At 48.5% G+C, this 15378-nt stretch overlaps 1 protein-coding gene across 2 annotated transcripts in view; it reads left to right on the forward strand.

Moving 5' to 3' along the window:
- Positions 1–97: 97 nt before the first annotated feature.
- The window catches only part of TRPM4 (transient receptor potential cation channel subfamily M member 4), a 40554-nt gene continuing 25273 nt past the window's right edge, over positions 98–15378 (forward strand). The window contains exons 1-9 of one of the 2 annotated variants that reach the window (XM_069551208.1): positions 98–233; positions 549–616; positions 5801–5975; positions 6242–6422; positions 6609–6772; positions 6938–7121; positions 12874–12935; positions 13070–13261; positions 13597–13696. In XM_069551208.1, coding sequence (XP_069407309.1) covers positions 210–233; positions 549–616; positions 5801–5975; positions 6242–6422; positions 6609–6772; positions 6938–7121; positions 12874–12935; positions 13070–13261; positions 13597–13696 — 1150 coding nt within the window. In that variant the 5' untranslated portion in view covers positions 98–209. The remainder of the gene's footprint in view (positions 234–548; positions 617–5800; positions 5976–6241; positions 6423–6608; positions 6773–6937; positions 7122–12873; positions 12936–13069; positions 13262–13596; positions 13697–15378) is intronic. The other variant, XM_069551209.1, reaches the window with a different exon arrangement.

Raw genomic sequence — 15378 nt, forward strand, 5'->3', positions numbered from 1 at the left:
CTGGTCCCTGACCCCTTTCCCCGGGTCCTGTTCCAGCCTCGGCCCCGCCTCCCGCTCTACGCATCCCCGGTGCTCCCCGCCCCGCAGACCTGGTCCCGCCCCGGGCTGGGCGGGGAGGCGGCGGATCCGGTCTGTCCCGGGCGCGCCTAGAGCCCCGGGTTGGTGCAGGGGGTGCGGGCTGCCAGATAGGTCGCTGTGCCCGCGGCAGCATGGTGGGTGCGGAGAAGGAGCAGGTACAGCGTCGGACCCGGGTCTGAGGGAACAGGGAGCCTGGGCCGGGCCTCCTTGCTCGCAGGGAGGAGGGCGCTTGCGACCTGGATTCTTGGGTCAGACAAAGGAGGGGGGGGGGGTTGCTGGAGGCCGGGACTCCTGGGTCCCCGGGGACGGATAGAAGGGGGGAGGCTGGGGGTGGGGGTCGAGTCTCCGGAATCCGGGAGAGGATGACGCTGGGGTCCTGGACTCCCGGATCTCCCGCTAGGGCGCGGGCGGGTCACTCTGTGTCCGCAGGACTGAGTTGGATCCCCTCATCCCTTGTTCCTGTCCCCCAGAGCTGGATTCCCAAGATCTTCAAGAAGAAGACGTGCACGACTTTCGTCGCCGACCCCACAGATTCGGGGTGAGGAGCTCGCCCAGGGGACAGACCCTCGAGCGTCCCGGGCCCGCTGAGCCCCGCACACCACAAACCGCGCCCTTCGGGTCCTTTCGGTCCCGGGTCTTGTCACTGCGGACACTCCCAAGGGCGTTCCCCGGTGGCCCTGTATATCGGGGAGGCCTTGGGTCAGTCTGCAAACACTTGCAACTTCCCGGCCTCGCGCTCAGGATCAGTGTTAAAGCCCCAGGGCAGGCTTCTGTTTCTTTTCTTCCCGGTTTCCCTTCTGGGTGTCTGCCTTCTGGTGTCACTTTCTCTTGTCTTTCTTTCTTGGCTGTTCCTGTCTCATTCATTCAGCCCTTCCTTCATTCCTCCAAGACACTCTCACTCAGCACTTCCAAGGGGGAGCACTGTTTGCAAGAGTACAGACCCTTGCCACAGTTCACATTTGAACCGAGATACAAATTTCAACTGAGGTGCTAGGTGGCTTCCGGCAAATCATTTTACTTTTCTGGGCATTGTACTCATCTATTATCTGGGCGTAAAAACAGGCTCTAGTTCCTGAAGCTATTGTGAGAATTAAACAAGTTAATGCTTGCGGTATTTCTGAAACAGCACTCAGTGCTTAGTAAGCCCTGGCAAATATGTGTGACTCCCACTGGAAGGTCGCAGTTACTAACTCGTGTGCGTAGACCCTGTGCTTGTGCTGGGTAAGCCGGAGTGAAGAGTGGCGGCTCTTAGGAGCTCCTGGCCTTCCGTGGTGGTCTCTCAAGGGGGCTCTGGCTTTCTGGTGTCCTTAAGACCACCCTTGGGGTGTGGGAAATGTCAGTGTTCCTAATTTAAGGTGTGTTCTATTATGAATATATTCTATTAGTGCAGGATGACTTGAATGATGCATAAATATAAATACTATTTGGGGGGTCGCTAGGAGTCGGACATGACTGAGCGACTTCCTTTCACTTTTCACTTTCATGCATTGGAGAAGGAAATGGCAACCCACTCCAGTGTTCTTGCCTGGAGAATCCCAGGGACGGGGGAGCCTGGTGGGCTGCCGTCTCTGAGGTCGCACAGAGTTGGACATGACTGAAGCGACTTAGCAGCAGCAGCAGCAGCAGCAGCTCAGAAACTTTTACTGATGGGAAGGATGGTCAAGGAAGTTAAGAAACCTCTGGTCTGGTGGGAGGAAGATGATTCTAAGGCAAGGAAGTGAGAGCTGCAAAGGACACACCGCTGGCCCCCGGGGGAGCATCTGGTTAAGACTGGGAGGGGACACAGGAAGAGGGGTCAGTGAGGGAACATTTGAAGGTGACAGAGTTGGAGTTTGACAGCTGAAGGTGAGCTGGATTCTAGGAGTGGGAACAGCAAGTATAAATGGCCCCCTGTTGACATTGTGGATTGAAGAAAGGGCAGAGTTCAGGGTGCCAGGGCCATCGGAGAGAGGAAACCAAGGAAGAGGGTGGGACCAGAAGTTACAGGGCCTCAAATGCCACCCTGAGGGGTTGGGGACCGGGTCTGGCTGTTCCAGGGAGCCCTGGGAGGGGCAGGGTCAGCTCTGGGTGTGGAACTCCCTGGGGGCCACGTGAAGATGAATGGGAGTTCAGGAAGCTGGGGAAAAGGCTGGGCAAGGGTCAAGTGGGAGGAGAAGAGGCCTGAGGCAGGCCGGGGCTGTGGGGATGCAGAGAGGAGGGGTCAAGGCAAAGATTCAGGGGGCAGGAGCCTTGGGGCCGACAGATTTGTGGAATGAGGAGTGAGGGGAGGATGGACCCAGACATCTGGTCTGGGGCTTGGGAGCCCCAGAGATGGGAACCTAGGAGCATGAGAACCAAGGGCATGGCAGACCTGGGTCAGGGACTCAGGAAAGGTCTGCGACTTCCATCCTAGATTTGAGAAGGATTTGAGAAGTCCTAGCTATTCACTTTTCACTTTCATGCATTGGAGAAGGAAATGGCAACCCACTCCAGTGCTCTTGCCTGGAGAATCCCAGGGACGGGGGAGCCTGGTGGGCTGCCGTCTCTGGGGTCGCACAGAGTCAGACACGACTGAAGCAACTTAGCAGCAGCAGCTGTAGATGGTATTGGAAACTGTGGAAGTGGGATGGGCGTGGGAAGAAAGCATAAAATCGGAGGATGTTGTGAATGGGTAATTCTATGACCCATCTCTCCACCCCTCTCCCACCTCTCACCCACTGCCATGGAAGAGGGTTCCTTAAAAACGTGTCTCTGAATGCTTCAAGACAGACATGCTACCTCAAGTCAGGACGGTGTCCAGCACACCCACTTATAATCTTCCCCCTGATGCTTCTTTTCTTCCCTGCCTGTCCCTCGGGAACGATGAGCTTGAGACCCATGTTGGGCAAGGGTCAAGTGGGAGGAGAAGAGGCCTGAGGCAGGCCAGGGCTGTGGGGACCCAGAGAGGAGGGGTCAGGGCAAAGATTCATGGGGCAAGAGCCTGGGGGCCTATGGATTTGTGGAATGAGGGGCAAGGGGAGGATGGTCCCAGACATCTGGTCTGGGGCTTGGGAGCCCCAGAGATGGGAACCCAGGAGCATGAGAACCAAGGGCATGGCAGACCTGGGTCAGGGACTCAGGAAAGGTCTGCGACTTCCATCCTAGATTTGAGAAGGATTTGAGAAGTCCCAGCTGTAGATGGTATTGGAAACTGTGGAAGTGGGACGGGCGTGGGAAGAAAGCATAAAATTGGAGGATGTTGTGAATGGGTAATTCTATGACCCATCTCTCCACCCCTCTCCCACCTCTCACCCACTGCCATGGAAGAGGGTTCCTTAAAAACGTGTCTCTGAATGCTTCAAGACAGACATGCTACCTCAAGTCAGAACGGTGTCCAGCACACCCACTTACAATCTTCCCCCTGATGCTTCTTTCTCTCCCCTGCCTGGCCCTTGGGGACACTGAGCTTGAGGCCCATGTCGGGAAGGCACGTGGCCCTGGCTCTGGAACACCTGGACTCGAAGGAGGCACAGAGGAAGAGAAAGCCGCAGATGAGGCCGGACGGGGCAGCCAGGGGAACAGGCGTGCTCTGCCAAGGAAAAAGTTTTCTAGAATCAGAGCCTTTTAGCCATGACTGGTGTCGTTTAATTAGAGTCAGACAAGACCTGAATAGAAACCATTGTATTTGGAGACATGCAGGTAACCGCTGATTTTTTCATGCAGGTAAACCTCTGATTTTATCGGGGACAATTTCGGTTTCGGTGGCCACGCAGAGAAAGGGGTGGGTAGGAGATGAGACAGGCAGATGGGGTATCTGCCAGTGTTGTCCACTAGAGTTTTCTGGAATGATGAAACTGTTCTATAGTCACATCCAATATGGCACCCACTGGCCACACACGTGTGGCTCCTGGTCACTTGAAATGTGGCCAGAGTGACTGTGGAACTGAATTTTTAATTGTATTTAATTTTATTTGACTACAAGGAGCGCTGTGTGGCTAGAGACTATTGTACTGGAGAATTCAAGTTCTGGAACATTCGTTGAAGAAATTTTGCCAGGAAGGGCTCATGGGAGGTAGATGGACAGGAACGAAGGAGGGGGTTGCCCAGGGATGGGGTTGAGATGGGTGAAAGGATCAGGTGGGTAAACTGAGGCATGCCAGGACCCTGACGGTTGACTCAGAAAGGAGGAGAGGTGTGTCCCATAGCCCTCACTCTGCCCGAAGTTGGTATATTCAGTGTGGTTGCTTGATTCTTTTTGTTGTCTTTGCGTGTGTGTGTGTGTGTGTGTGCGCTAAGTCGCTTCTACCAGGTCTGACTCTCTGCAGCCGTATGGACTGTAGCCCGCTAGGTCCCTCTGTCCATCGGGTTCTCCAGGCAAGTATGCTAGAGCAGGTTGCCATGCTCTCCTTCAGGGGATCTTCCCGGCCCACGGATTGAACCCTAGTCTCTTAACTTTTGTCCCTTGCCTCGGCTAGCAGGTTCTTTACCACTAGCGCCACCTGGGAAGCCCCTATTGTCTTTACAACTGTCACTAAATCCTTGGACCACTCGTGCTATCCCTTCTAGAAAATTAGTCTGTTTAAGTTGGAGCTTACTCTGTTTACATTCCAGTATTCTTGCCTGGAGAATTCCGTAGACAGAGAAGCCTGGCAGGCAGGCTACAGTCCATGGGGTCGCAAAGAGTCGGACACGACTGAGCAACTCCCACTCACTCACTGTTTACATAAATGCCAGTATCCCCTGATACCTGAATCCCTTCTGGCATCAGGGACCAAAGAAATTTAGATACCTTTCCAAACCAATCCCTCACTTCTCAACCCTCGGTGCTTGCTCTTTTAAAACTCAGGTGCCAATCCCATGAAGTCACTAGGGATAATTGTATATTTATTTAGGGGGAAAATGTCTCATATATGATCACCATAAATGGAAAATCCATTCCATTTGCCACAAAGAGAAAGAAACAAGCCATTGAAGACAATTACAATAAAAACTAAGCCGAAGTATTTACTTTCTAAACGGATGCTGTTGCCAGCCTTTTTCTGAGCCCGAGGCCAACTTGTCTCTGTTATTAAAAAAAAAAAAATAGTAAAGAGTTAGGCATGACAAATATTCTAGCACTCAGCTGAGCCTCTCTCCTTGACAGTTATCAGGAGAGCTCAAAAAGGAATGACTTTCTCACTGTGCTATTCAAGGTTATTTAAAGCTCTGTGTGGAGTTCACAGAGACTGGATCTGGTATGCAGCCCCCATCTGAAGAAATGTTGTTATTTCATTGGCTCCTCACAGTTCTCTGAAGTAGGCTGTGCTATTATTGTCTCTTCATTTGAGTGGGAAATTGAGGCTCAGAGAGGTGAAGCTACTTGCTCAAAGTCACACAGCTGCCTTGACCTCTGGAACCTGCATGCTCTCTGAATCACTCTCTTGATTTCCCTTTTCATGCAAATATCATCTGTCTGGACTGGGGGCAGCAAGGTCACCCTGATGACCCCCAGCCCCTGAACTTTCCCACTTCAGGCCCTGAAGGCAACAGTGAGTGTCGGGCCCTGTACAGAGACCTCCCTGCCCAGGCTTGCTTGAGCCGCCGTGGCTTCCTGCTGGTGGGCAAGGTGACTGGTTGTTCTGCCCCAATCTCTCCCTACCAAGGAGGGGCAGTGCCAAGGTCAGCATGGACTGTGAGCGCCTCTGGGGGGACACACAGAGATAGGGACGTTTCTGCAGGGTCGGTGCGAACACTCCTGGGGTTCATCCTCTTCTTTCCCCCCCAGGGGGACCTTGTGCCAGTGTGGGCATCCCCGGGGTGCGCACCCATCCGTGGCTGTGGAGGATGCATTCGGGGCAGCCGTGGTGACCGTATGGGACAGTGACTTGCACACCACGGAGAAGCCCACAGATGCCTTCGGGGACCTGGACTTCCTGGGTGCTGGCCGCAAGATCAGCAATGTGAGGCCGGCATGTCTGGGCAAGGCCGGGGTTGGCCAGTGGGACTGCGTGCCTCAGCGTCCCAGCTGAACACTGTGTCTCCCCATTTGCCCATCCTTGTCTTCACCTCTCCCGGATCTCTGTCCTCTCCACCCCCTCTGTCTTTTGTAAGTCTGTCCTCCTCTCTCTGGGTCTTTGTCCCCCCATCTCTGTGCTCCTCTCTCTGCATCTCTGTCCCTCTCTCTCTGTCCCCTCTCCCTGTGTCCCCTCCTCTCGTGTGTCCACAGTTCCTCCGGCTCTCGGACCGCACGGATCCAGCTACAGTTTATACTCTGGTCACCAAAGTCTGGGGCTTCCGGGCCCCGAACCTGGTGGTGTCAGTGCTGGGGGGGTCAGGGGGCCCCATCCTCCAGACCTGGCTGCAGGACCTGCTGCGACGCGGGCTGGTGCGGGCTGCCCAGAGCACAGGTGACTGAGGCGGGGTGGGGCTGTTCCTCCTGGCCCCCCCATCTCCCCCCATTTCCCTGGAATGCCTATTTTCCTCTCTGCCGTCTCTGTGTGGCTTTTGTCTCACTCTCTGGTCTCTTTCTGTGTCTCTGCTTGCAGCCTGCGTTGTCTCTGGACCTCACCACTACTCTCTGTGTCCCTGTGTAGGGGCCTGGATTGTCACCGGAGGGCTGCACAAAGGCATCGGTCGGCATGTCGGTGCTGCTGTGCGGGACCACCAGACGGCCAGCACTGGGGGCAGCAAGGTGGTGGCCATGGGCGTGGTCCCCTGGGGCGTGGTGCGGAATAGAGACACCCTCACCAACCCCAAGGTGGGATTCAGGGTCTTGGAAGGTGGGGGCTGGGGACCTGGATGGAGCCCTGGGTCTGAGTCGGAAGAGGGCTGGGGCTTAGAGTTAGGGGAGGGATGAGTGCCTAGTGTCTGTCCCTTTGGCCCTGATGGAGAGACCCCCTGGTCTGGCCACTTGTCCCCCCAGGGCTCGTTCCCCGCAAAGTACCGGTGGCGCGGAGACCCGGAGGATGGGGTCCAGTTCCCTCTCGACTACAACTACTCGGCCTTCTTCCTGGTGGACGACGGCACACACGGCCGCCTGGGAGGCGAGAACCGCTTCCGCTTGGGCTTCGAGTCCTACCTGGCCCAACAGAAGACGGGAGTGGGAGGTGAGTGGCTTCCTCCACTGGGGATTCACTGCTCAGGATCCCGGTGATCCCCTCTGGTTGCAATCTGGGGACTGCAGCCAGGGGGAGTTTCCTGTGGTCAAGGGACTTCTCCCATCACTTGCTGTGTTTAAAAAAATCCTTTATCTTGAAATCTGCAATACACAAAGGTGGACAGCTTGATGTGTTTTTAACAAACTGAACCCACTTAGGCAACCAGGACCCAGATCAAGAAACAGAATAATACCACCCCTCAGAAGCCTTCTCCTAACCACACCCAAAGGCCACTTCATCGTGTTTGTCAGAGCGTCGGGTAGTTCTGAACCTGTTTCATGTGACTAGGATCATACCATCCTCACGTCTTAAATTCTCGCTTCTCATAGTCAATGTGAGATTCATCCATATCATTGCATGAATTGTAGTTTGTGATTAACCCATGGATCAGAGAAGGAAAAAAAAAGAAGCTAGGTACTATTTTGAACCGAGTGATGGTTATGTCATGACATACCAACATGTTTGGGGGTGCAGCAAATGCTTGGGCTTCCCTGGTAGCTCAGCTGGTAAAGAATCCGCCTGCAATGCAGGAGACCCAGATTTGATTCCTGGGTCGGGAAGATCCCCTGGAGAAGGGATAGGCTACCCACGCCAGTATTCTTGGGCTTCCCTGGTGGCTCAGACCGTAGAGTCTTCCTGCGATGTGGGAGACCTGGGTTCAACCCTTGGGTTAGGAAGATCCCCTGGAGGAGGGCATGGCAACCCACTCCAGTATTCTTGCCTGGAGAATCCCATGGACAGAGGAGTCTGGTGGGCTAACAGTCCACGGGGTCACAAAGACCGCTCAGTCGGACACGGCTGAGCGACGAAGCATAGCACAGCACAATGCAGTACCTAGAGGGAAACCTGTAGACTTAAATGTGTATATAATAAAGAAAAGAAAAGGCAGGTTGAACATCAACGATTTGTCTCCAGTTTAAAAAAATCCTAGAAACAGAAGAGCAAGACACAGCTAGAGGCAGTAGAAGCAGTGAACTAATACAGACAAGAGCATAATCACTAAAACAGGAACAAACGTCCAGTGTAGAAAATCAACTGAACAGAAAGCTGCTTCTTCATAAACGTTTCTTATATTTTAAAAGGTGTCCACCTAATTCTTGAAATTTAATTAGTTTGGGGGCAATTTTAATCTTATTTTTATCATTTCATTTTATTTTTGGTTGACAAACCATTTTATTTTTCTTCCCACTCACAGAACACACCCTCTCAGAAGAGACAACTCAAAGTTCCTTCCAGCCACTACTCCTTGATCAAAGTCAAAGTATCCAGGGCATGCACACTAGTTTATCGGGCCCAGTGGGTCCAGAGTCTGACTCACACATGTAGGGTTTTTTTTAATATAATTAATTTTTATTGGAATATAGCTGATTTACGATGCTGTGTTCCTTTCTGCTGTACAGCAAAGTGACTCAGATATCCATGATTTTTTAGATTCTGTTCCCATATAGGTCATTACAGAGTGTTGAGTAGAGTTCTTATTAGTTTTCTATTTTATACATAGTGGGCTTTATACATAATGGGCTTTGTTGGTGCCTCAGATGAAAAGAATCTGCCTGCAATGCAGGAAACCTGGGTTCGATCCCTGGGTTAGGAAGAGCCCCCTGGAGAAGGGAATGGCTACCTGTTCCAGGATTCTTGCCTGGAGAATCCCATAGACAGACAAGCCTGGCAGGCTATAGTCTATGGGGCCTCAAAGAGTCAGATATGCTGAGCGACTAACACTTTCACTTTTTGTACCTAATGTGATATGTTGATTCCAATCTCCCAACTTATCCCCCCTGCCCTGCTTTCCGCCTTGGTAACCATGTTTTTTTTCTGCATCGGTGACTCTGTTTTGTAAATAGTTTCATTTGTACCATTTTTTCAAATTCCACATATAAGCAATTATCATCTGATATTTGTCTTTTTCTGTCTGACTTCACTCAGGATGACAATCTCTAGGTCCATCCATGTTGCTGCAAATGACATTATTTCATTCTTTTTTATGGCTGAGTAATGTTCCATTATATATAATATATATATTATAAGTATATGTATACACGCATCACATCTTATATACATATACACATATATTTATACATATGCGCTGTTCTTAGTCCCTCAGTCATGTCCAATTCTTTGCAAGCCCATTGACTGTAGCCTGCCAGGCTCCTCTGTCCATGGGATTCCCCAGGCAAGAATACTGGAGTGGGTTGCCGTGCCCTCCTCCAGGGGATGGTCCCAACCCAGGGTCGAACCCTGGTCTCCTGCATTCCAGGTGCAGTCTTTTGCCGCTGAGCCGCCAGGGAAGCCCATATAGACACACACACACATATAAACATATACACATCTCATCTCCTTTATCAGTTCTCCATCGATAAATGTTTAGGATGTTTCCGTGTCTTGACTATTGTAAATAGTGCTCAGTGAACGTTGGGGAACATGTATCTTTTCACATCATGGTTTTCTCCAAATATATGCCCAGGAGTGGGATTGTTGGATCATATGGTAGCTCTATTTTTAGTTTTTAAAGGGACCTCCTTACTGTTCCCCATGGTGGCTGCACCAATTCACGTTCACACCAACAACGTAGGAGGTTTCCCTTAACCTTATTTTTAAAATTATCTTTTTGGGGTGTAAACTGACTTTTGGGGGGTGGATAGGCATATGTACAGAGATTCATGTGGCCATTTCCACAATCAGGACACAGACCAGTTCTGTCCCCATGAAGGCATTCCTTTGGTGCCCAGTCACTAATCTGTTTTCTATCACACTAGGCCTCTCTCTTCCAGAAGATAAATAAATGGAATATGATATATGACCTTTTGAAATTGCCTCCTTTCACTCAACATAATATTTTAATATTAATTTAATATTTTAATTAATTTTTTTAAAATTAATGTGTTTAATATGTGGCAACTTTAATATGTGTTTATTGGAGCTAATCAAACCATGAGAAGGTATGTAAGGAAATTCTTATCATTCCATGAGTTGTAGTTTGTAAATAACCCGCAGGCCAAAGAAGAAGAAGAAGAAAAAAATAAGTTAGAAAATTCCCTTTCCAGCTCCAGCCCCCTCTATTGGGGTAATCCGTGTTATATGGTTTGGGGTTTATCCTTTTATACCTTTCTCTATGTTTATAAAATCCTATGCGATTATATTTCCACCTCTATGGTCTTTCTTTCTTTTATACTATACATATACGTATCACTTTCTTACAACCATCCTTTTTAGGTCCAAACTCCTTTATCTTGCATCTCCTTCTAATGGTTGCATGATATTCCTTTATAATGGTTGTTCCATCTCTTATTTAAATTTTTCTCAATTGGATACTTAAACTGCTATCAGTGTTTGGCACTGCAAACAATGCTGAAAAAATATGTTTGTATAAATGTCCATAATTACATCCCAGTGTTTTAATTTTTTTTAATTAAAAATTTATTTTTCCTGGCTGTGCCCCACCACTTGTGGGATCTTAGTTCCTCGACCAGCGAGGCAACTCAGGACTAATCACTGGACCGCCAGGGAACTCCCAACATCCAGGTGTTTAAAATTCTATACAGTAGATCCTGAAAGTGAGATTGCTGTGTGCGTACTAATAGTACTAAGTAACTTTCTCAAAATATGTAGCAGCTTTCATTCACTCTCTCATCAAGAATGTGTGTTTCCTTTTCTGATCAGTCTTAACCAACTCTGGATATTCTTGCCTTAATTTTTCTTTTTTTTGCCAACTTGATGGGTAGAAAGTGATATATCACTTAAAAAATTTTTAATTTTGGTTGTGCTGGGTCTTCATTGCTGCACTTGGGCTTCCTCTGGCTGCTGCGAGTGGGGTCTACGCTCCCGTTGCGATGCATAGGCTTCCCATCGCAGTGGCTTCTCTTGTTGAGAAGCCTGGGCTCAGCAGCTGTGGCACACGGACTTAGTTGCCCGCAGCATGTGGAATCTTCCTAGACCAGGGATTGAGCCCGTGTCCCCTGCATTGGCAAGCAGATTCTTAACCGCTGGACCACCAGAGAAGTCCTGACTTCACACTTTTAACTTGATGTTTTCTCTAACCATTATTAAAAGATAAAAACACATTTTGTTGGCTGATCAGATTTCTATTCAATATGAACGGAATATGAAATGTCTATTCACATTCTTTGCCCTTTTTGAATTGGATTCTTTTACAAATCTTTTTATAAGAATTCTTTGTATCCTATTGATAGGAGAGCTTTAACTGTTAGATGTATTGTAAAATTTTTAAAAGATACTTTAATTCTGGTGCCTACTTCCATAAAAATTTGATCATATTAATGTGGTTAGATATATTTGTTGTTCCTTTTATATATCCTTGGTTTCCCTTGGTCTTTTTAGAAAAGTCCATTCAACTCCAATGCTACACAAATATTCTAAGTCTTCTTTTTTAATATCGTATACTTTTATATTTAAACCTTAATCCATCTGGAAATGATCTTTACATATTTTGAGGTAGAGTCTACATTTCTTTCTTCCAAATGGGAAGCTGTATTTTCTTCATGACCATTTAATAAATAAGCTATATTTTCCCAGCTAAATTGAAATGTCACTTCAGTTATATATTCAGTTCCTTTATACACTGAACTATTTCTAAACCTTTTCCTCTTCTACTTCTCTATGTATTTATTCCCGTGCCAAAAACATATTTTGTTTACAGCAGTTTAAAGATGTTTAAATATATATATCAGAGAAAGTTCCTCCTCACTGTCCTTTTTCAACAATTTCTTAACTCTTCAATATTTATTCTTTCATATGAATTTTTTATTCTTTCATATGAATTTTAAAATTATTTTGTTCCATTAAAAAAGAACAGAGGAAAAACACTGCCAACCTCCTTCGACTTCCCTCTTTCCCCAAACTGCATTGAATTTATGTGTTACCTTTCCATTTATTCATACTTTGTCCTTAAATAAGGTTTTATCAATCTTATAAAAGTATCATAACTTTCTATACAAATTAATCCCTGGGTATTTTATCATTTTTGTGGAAATGTGGATAAGATACATATTCTTACTAGCTGGAAAAAAGTTTTTTATTTTTGTGTATTTTTCTTGTATTAATCTACTTAACCAAATTCTCTTATTGGTATTTAGTTATTTTGAGTGGAGTCTCTCTAATTTTCTGAGAATGTAAATCATCTTTTCTTCAAATAAATACCTTTGTCTCTTCCAACTTAAAAAAAATACGAGTTTTCACTCCAGTTATTTCATTTTCTTGTATTATTGCATTAGCTCAAAACACCCAGATAAGTGTGACTAGTAGTAATGTTGTCTCTTATTTTAATGGGAATAGAGTTAATAGAAAACTTTTATGAGTTTGCTATTGGGCTTTGATAAATATCTTTATTGTATTTGGATAGTCCTTCCTATTCCTTATTTCCTTCATTTTCTGTTTGAACTTTCATCCTCTCCTGGCTCCAGGTCAGTTAATCAGTCACAGGATTGACTCATGCCTCATTCAGGAACCCTGGAGTCCAGGTTCCCAGCCCTGTCCTCCCTTGAGAAGTTGAACACTACTGTCTTCGAGATCCGGCCCCTCCCAACACCCTCAAAGGCATGACAGTTCACATGAGCCTCAGGACTGAGGATTTTAGGCAGAAGCCAGCGTTTGCCCCGGGGACTCCTGGGAAATGTGATTCTCTGCCATCCCCAGCAGAGGCTGATGGGAGCTGACCAAGCCTTCTGCTCTGTTCTCCCTGCAGGGACTGGCATTGACATCCCTGTCCTCCTCCTCCTCATTGATGGTGATGAGAAGATGTTGAAGGTATAGGCGCCCAAGAGGCCTGGGGGCTGTACTCCTGGGTCCCAAGTCCTGGAGGAGAAAAGGGCTGGGAATCTAGGCTCCAGGAAGGGTGAATGCTTTCCTTCCCTAACCTGCCTGCCCCTTTTATTCTGTAGCGGATAGAAAACGCCACCCAGGCTCAGCTCCCCTGCCTCCTGGTGGCCGGATCTGGGGGAGCTGCAGACTGCCTGGCAGAGATTCTGGAGGACACTGTGGCTCCAGGGAGTGGCGGGGGCAGGCGACGTGAACCCCGAGATCTGATTAAGCGTTTCTTCCCCAATGGGGACCCTGAGGTCCTGCAGGCCCAGGTAGGACACTGAGGGCCCAACTCTGGAACCCGAGATGGGAGAGAGCTGGGGACCTGGGTTCCTGACTCTTGAGATGTGGGGATGCTGAAGACTTGGAGTCCTGGATCCAAGGGAAGGGGAATGGGGGCCCAGCCTCGTGGATTTGAGGAAAGCCTGGGAAAGTGGACTCCTGGGTCTGAGGGAGAAGAGGCCTGGGGGCCTGGACACCCCTAGGTTCTGGGAGTAAAGGGTGCTGGGCACCTAGACTGTGGGGCCCTGCAGGGGAATGTTCTCCTTTATCTCTGTGGACAACACCAGGGAGTTGGGTCAGGGTGGCAGAATTTGGTATTCTGCAGGTGGAGAGGATCATGACTCGGAAGGAGCTGCTGACAGTCTATTCAACTGACGATGGCCCTGAGGAATTTGAGACCATCGTTTTAAGGGCCCTTGTCAAGGGTAAGACTTGGAATCCCCCAGCCTCTGCTTCTGTCAGCTCAACTTTGGACACTCTCCTGTCTTTGGCACTTTACCCATCCTCTCTAATAAGTTGTGCCGCTTTTTATCTCTTTCCTTTGGTCAGTGCCTTTTGGGGCTTTGCACGGTGCTATTGGACAGTTTTCCCAAGATACTTTCATTATGTTCCAACATTGCTTTCTTTCTGTTGCATCCGTCCACCCATCCTTTCATCCATCTAGCCAGCCATAGGTACGCTGATCTATCTACCCATTATTCCCTTCATCCTTCCATTCCACCGTCTGTTCAACCATCCATCCATCTTGCCACTCACCCATCCTTCTTCCAGTCTATTCACTCCTCTGTTAACAGTTCCATCCACTCGTCATTCTTCCATCCATTCATCTTTCATTTACCCATCCATCTTTTCATCCATCCACCCATCCATCTTTCGTCTGTCCATCCATTTATCCTTTCATCCATCCATCCATGTATCCTTTCATCCATCCATCTTACCCATCCATTCTTCCATCTATCCACCCACTCACCCTTTCTAGCTTTCCTACATGCCCCTGATATGTTTTAAGCCCTGAGGCGTGCTGGCATCAGAGATAAACCAGAGTGCCATCTCGCAGTGAGGGACTTCTGATATTCCACTAGAGGAATGAATGATGAAAACCAAAATAGGGAGCGCAATGGCCATGTGGCAGAGGCTGATGATGGAGCTCCTTAAAAGCAGTTCCTACCAGGGCTGTTTGGACACATCTTAAGTAAAATTCAAGACAAAGACATGGGAGACGAACTGCTGTCAGAAAGGCAAGAAAAATTCAATTGGGAGGTGGGAGTTGAGCTGGGCCTTGAAGAGCCAGTAGAACCTGGAGTTAGTAAGATGGGGTGGTGGGATAAATAAGTGCTAAGGTGGATCCCCAGGGCTCTGTGGAGATGTGTGTGAGGAGGGTCATTTTGGTGTCAGAAGAGTTTTACGTGGAAAGCACTCACCTAGATAAAAAAAACTCTCAAGAGGCATAGTGTGAATTTTTAATGCGTTCTGAGCCCCAGGTCCCCACCCCAATTGCATCTACCATATTCTGTGGTGAGGTAGTTATTTTTGACTTTGGAATCAGATAAAACTAAAATTTGAATACCAGTGTGGCCCCCCCTCTCTGCTGTGTGACTTTGAGAAAGAGACTTACCTTCTCTGAGCTTTAGTTTCTGTCTGAAAACATTGAGATAATACCTGGCAGGAGTGTTTTGAGCCTCAGCAGTGCCTGCCCCAGGGGAAGTCTGATAAATGGGAGCTCTCCTTAATATGATTCCATTTCTTGTGGGGACACATCCTTTAATAGAGGATGGCAGTCAGTGAGCAAATGCGATTCACTTCACAGGAGTTAACTCACCAGCCTCCTGGGAGAAAACACAGCCGCTCTCTAAGATGTGGTTTGAGGGGGTGGTGGTATAAGTCCGTGGCTTGCAGCAGGGCAAGTGATCACACTCTGCTGGCGAAACTAGAGGTGGCTGGACAGGCTCAGTGTTGGCAGAGTTGAAGGGATGGGGTTTCGGCAGGTGAAGAAGGAATGGGGGAAGGGGCCGAATGCTTCTTAGAGTCTAGGAACACCCAGGCCCCAGGCTGAGCGGGTAGCACGTGTCCTTCTCCGATCCTGCTCTGATCCTTCACCCCTGCCTAG

This window comes from Ovis canadensis, chromosome 14 (genome assembly GCF_042477335.2).
Source record: "Ovis canadensis isolate MfBH-ARS-UI-01 breed Bighorn chromosome 14, ARS-UI_OviCan_v2, whole genome shotgun sequence".
NCBI lineage: Eukaryota > Metazoa > Chordata > Mammalia > Artiodactyla > Bovidae > Ovis > Ovis canadensis.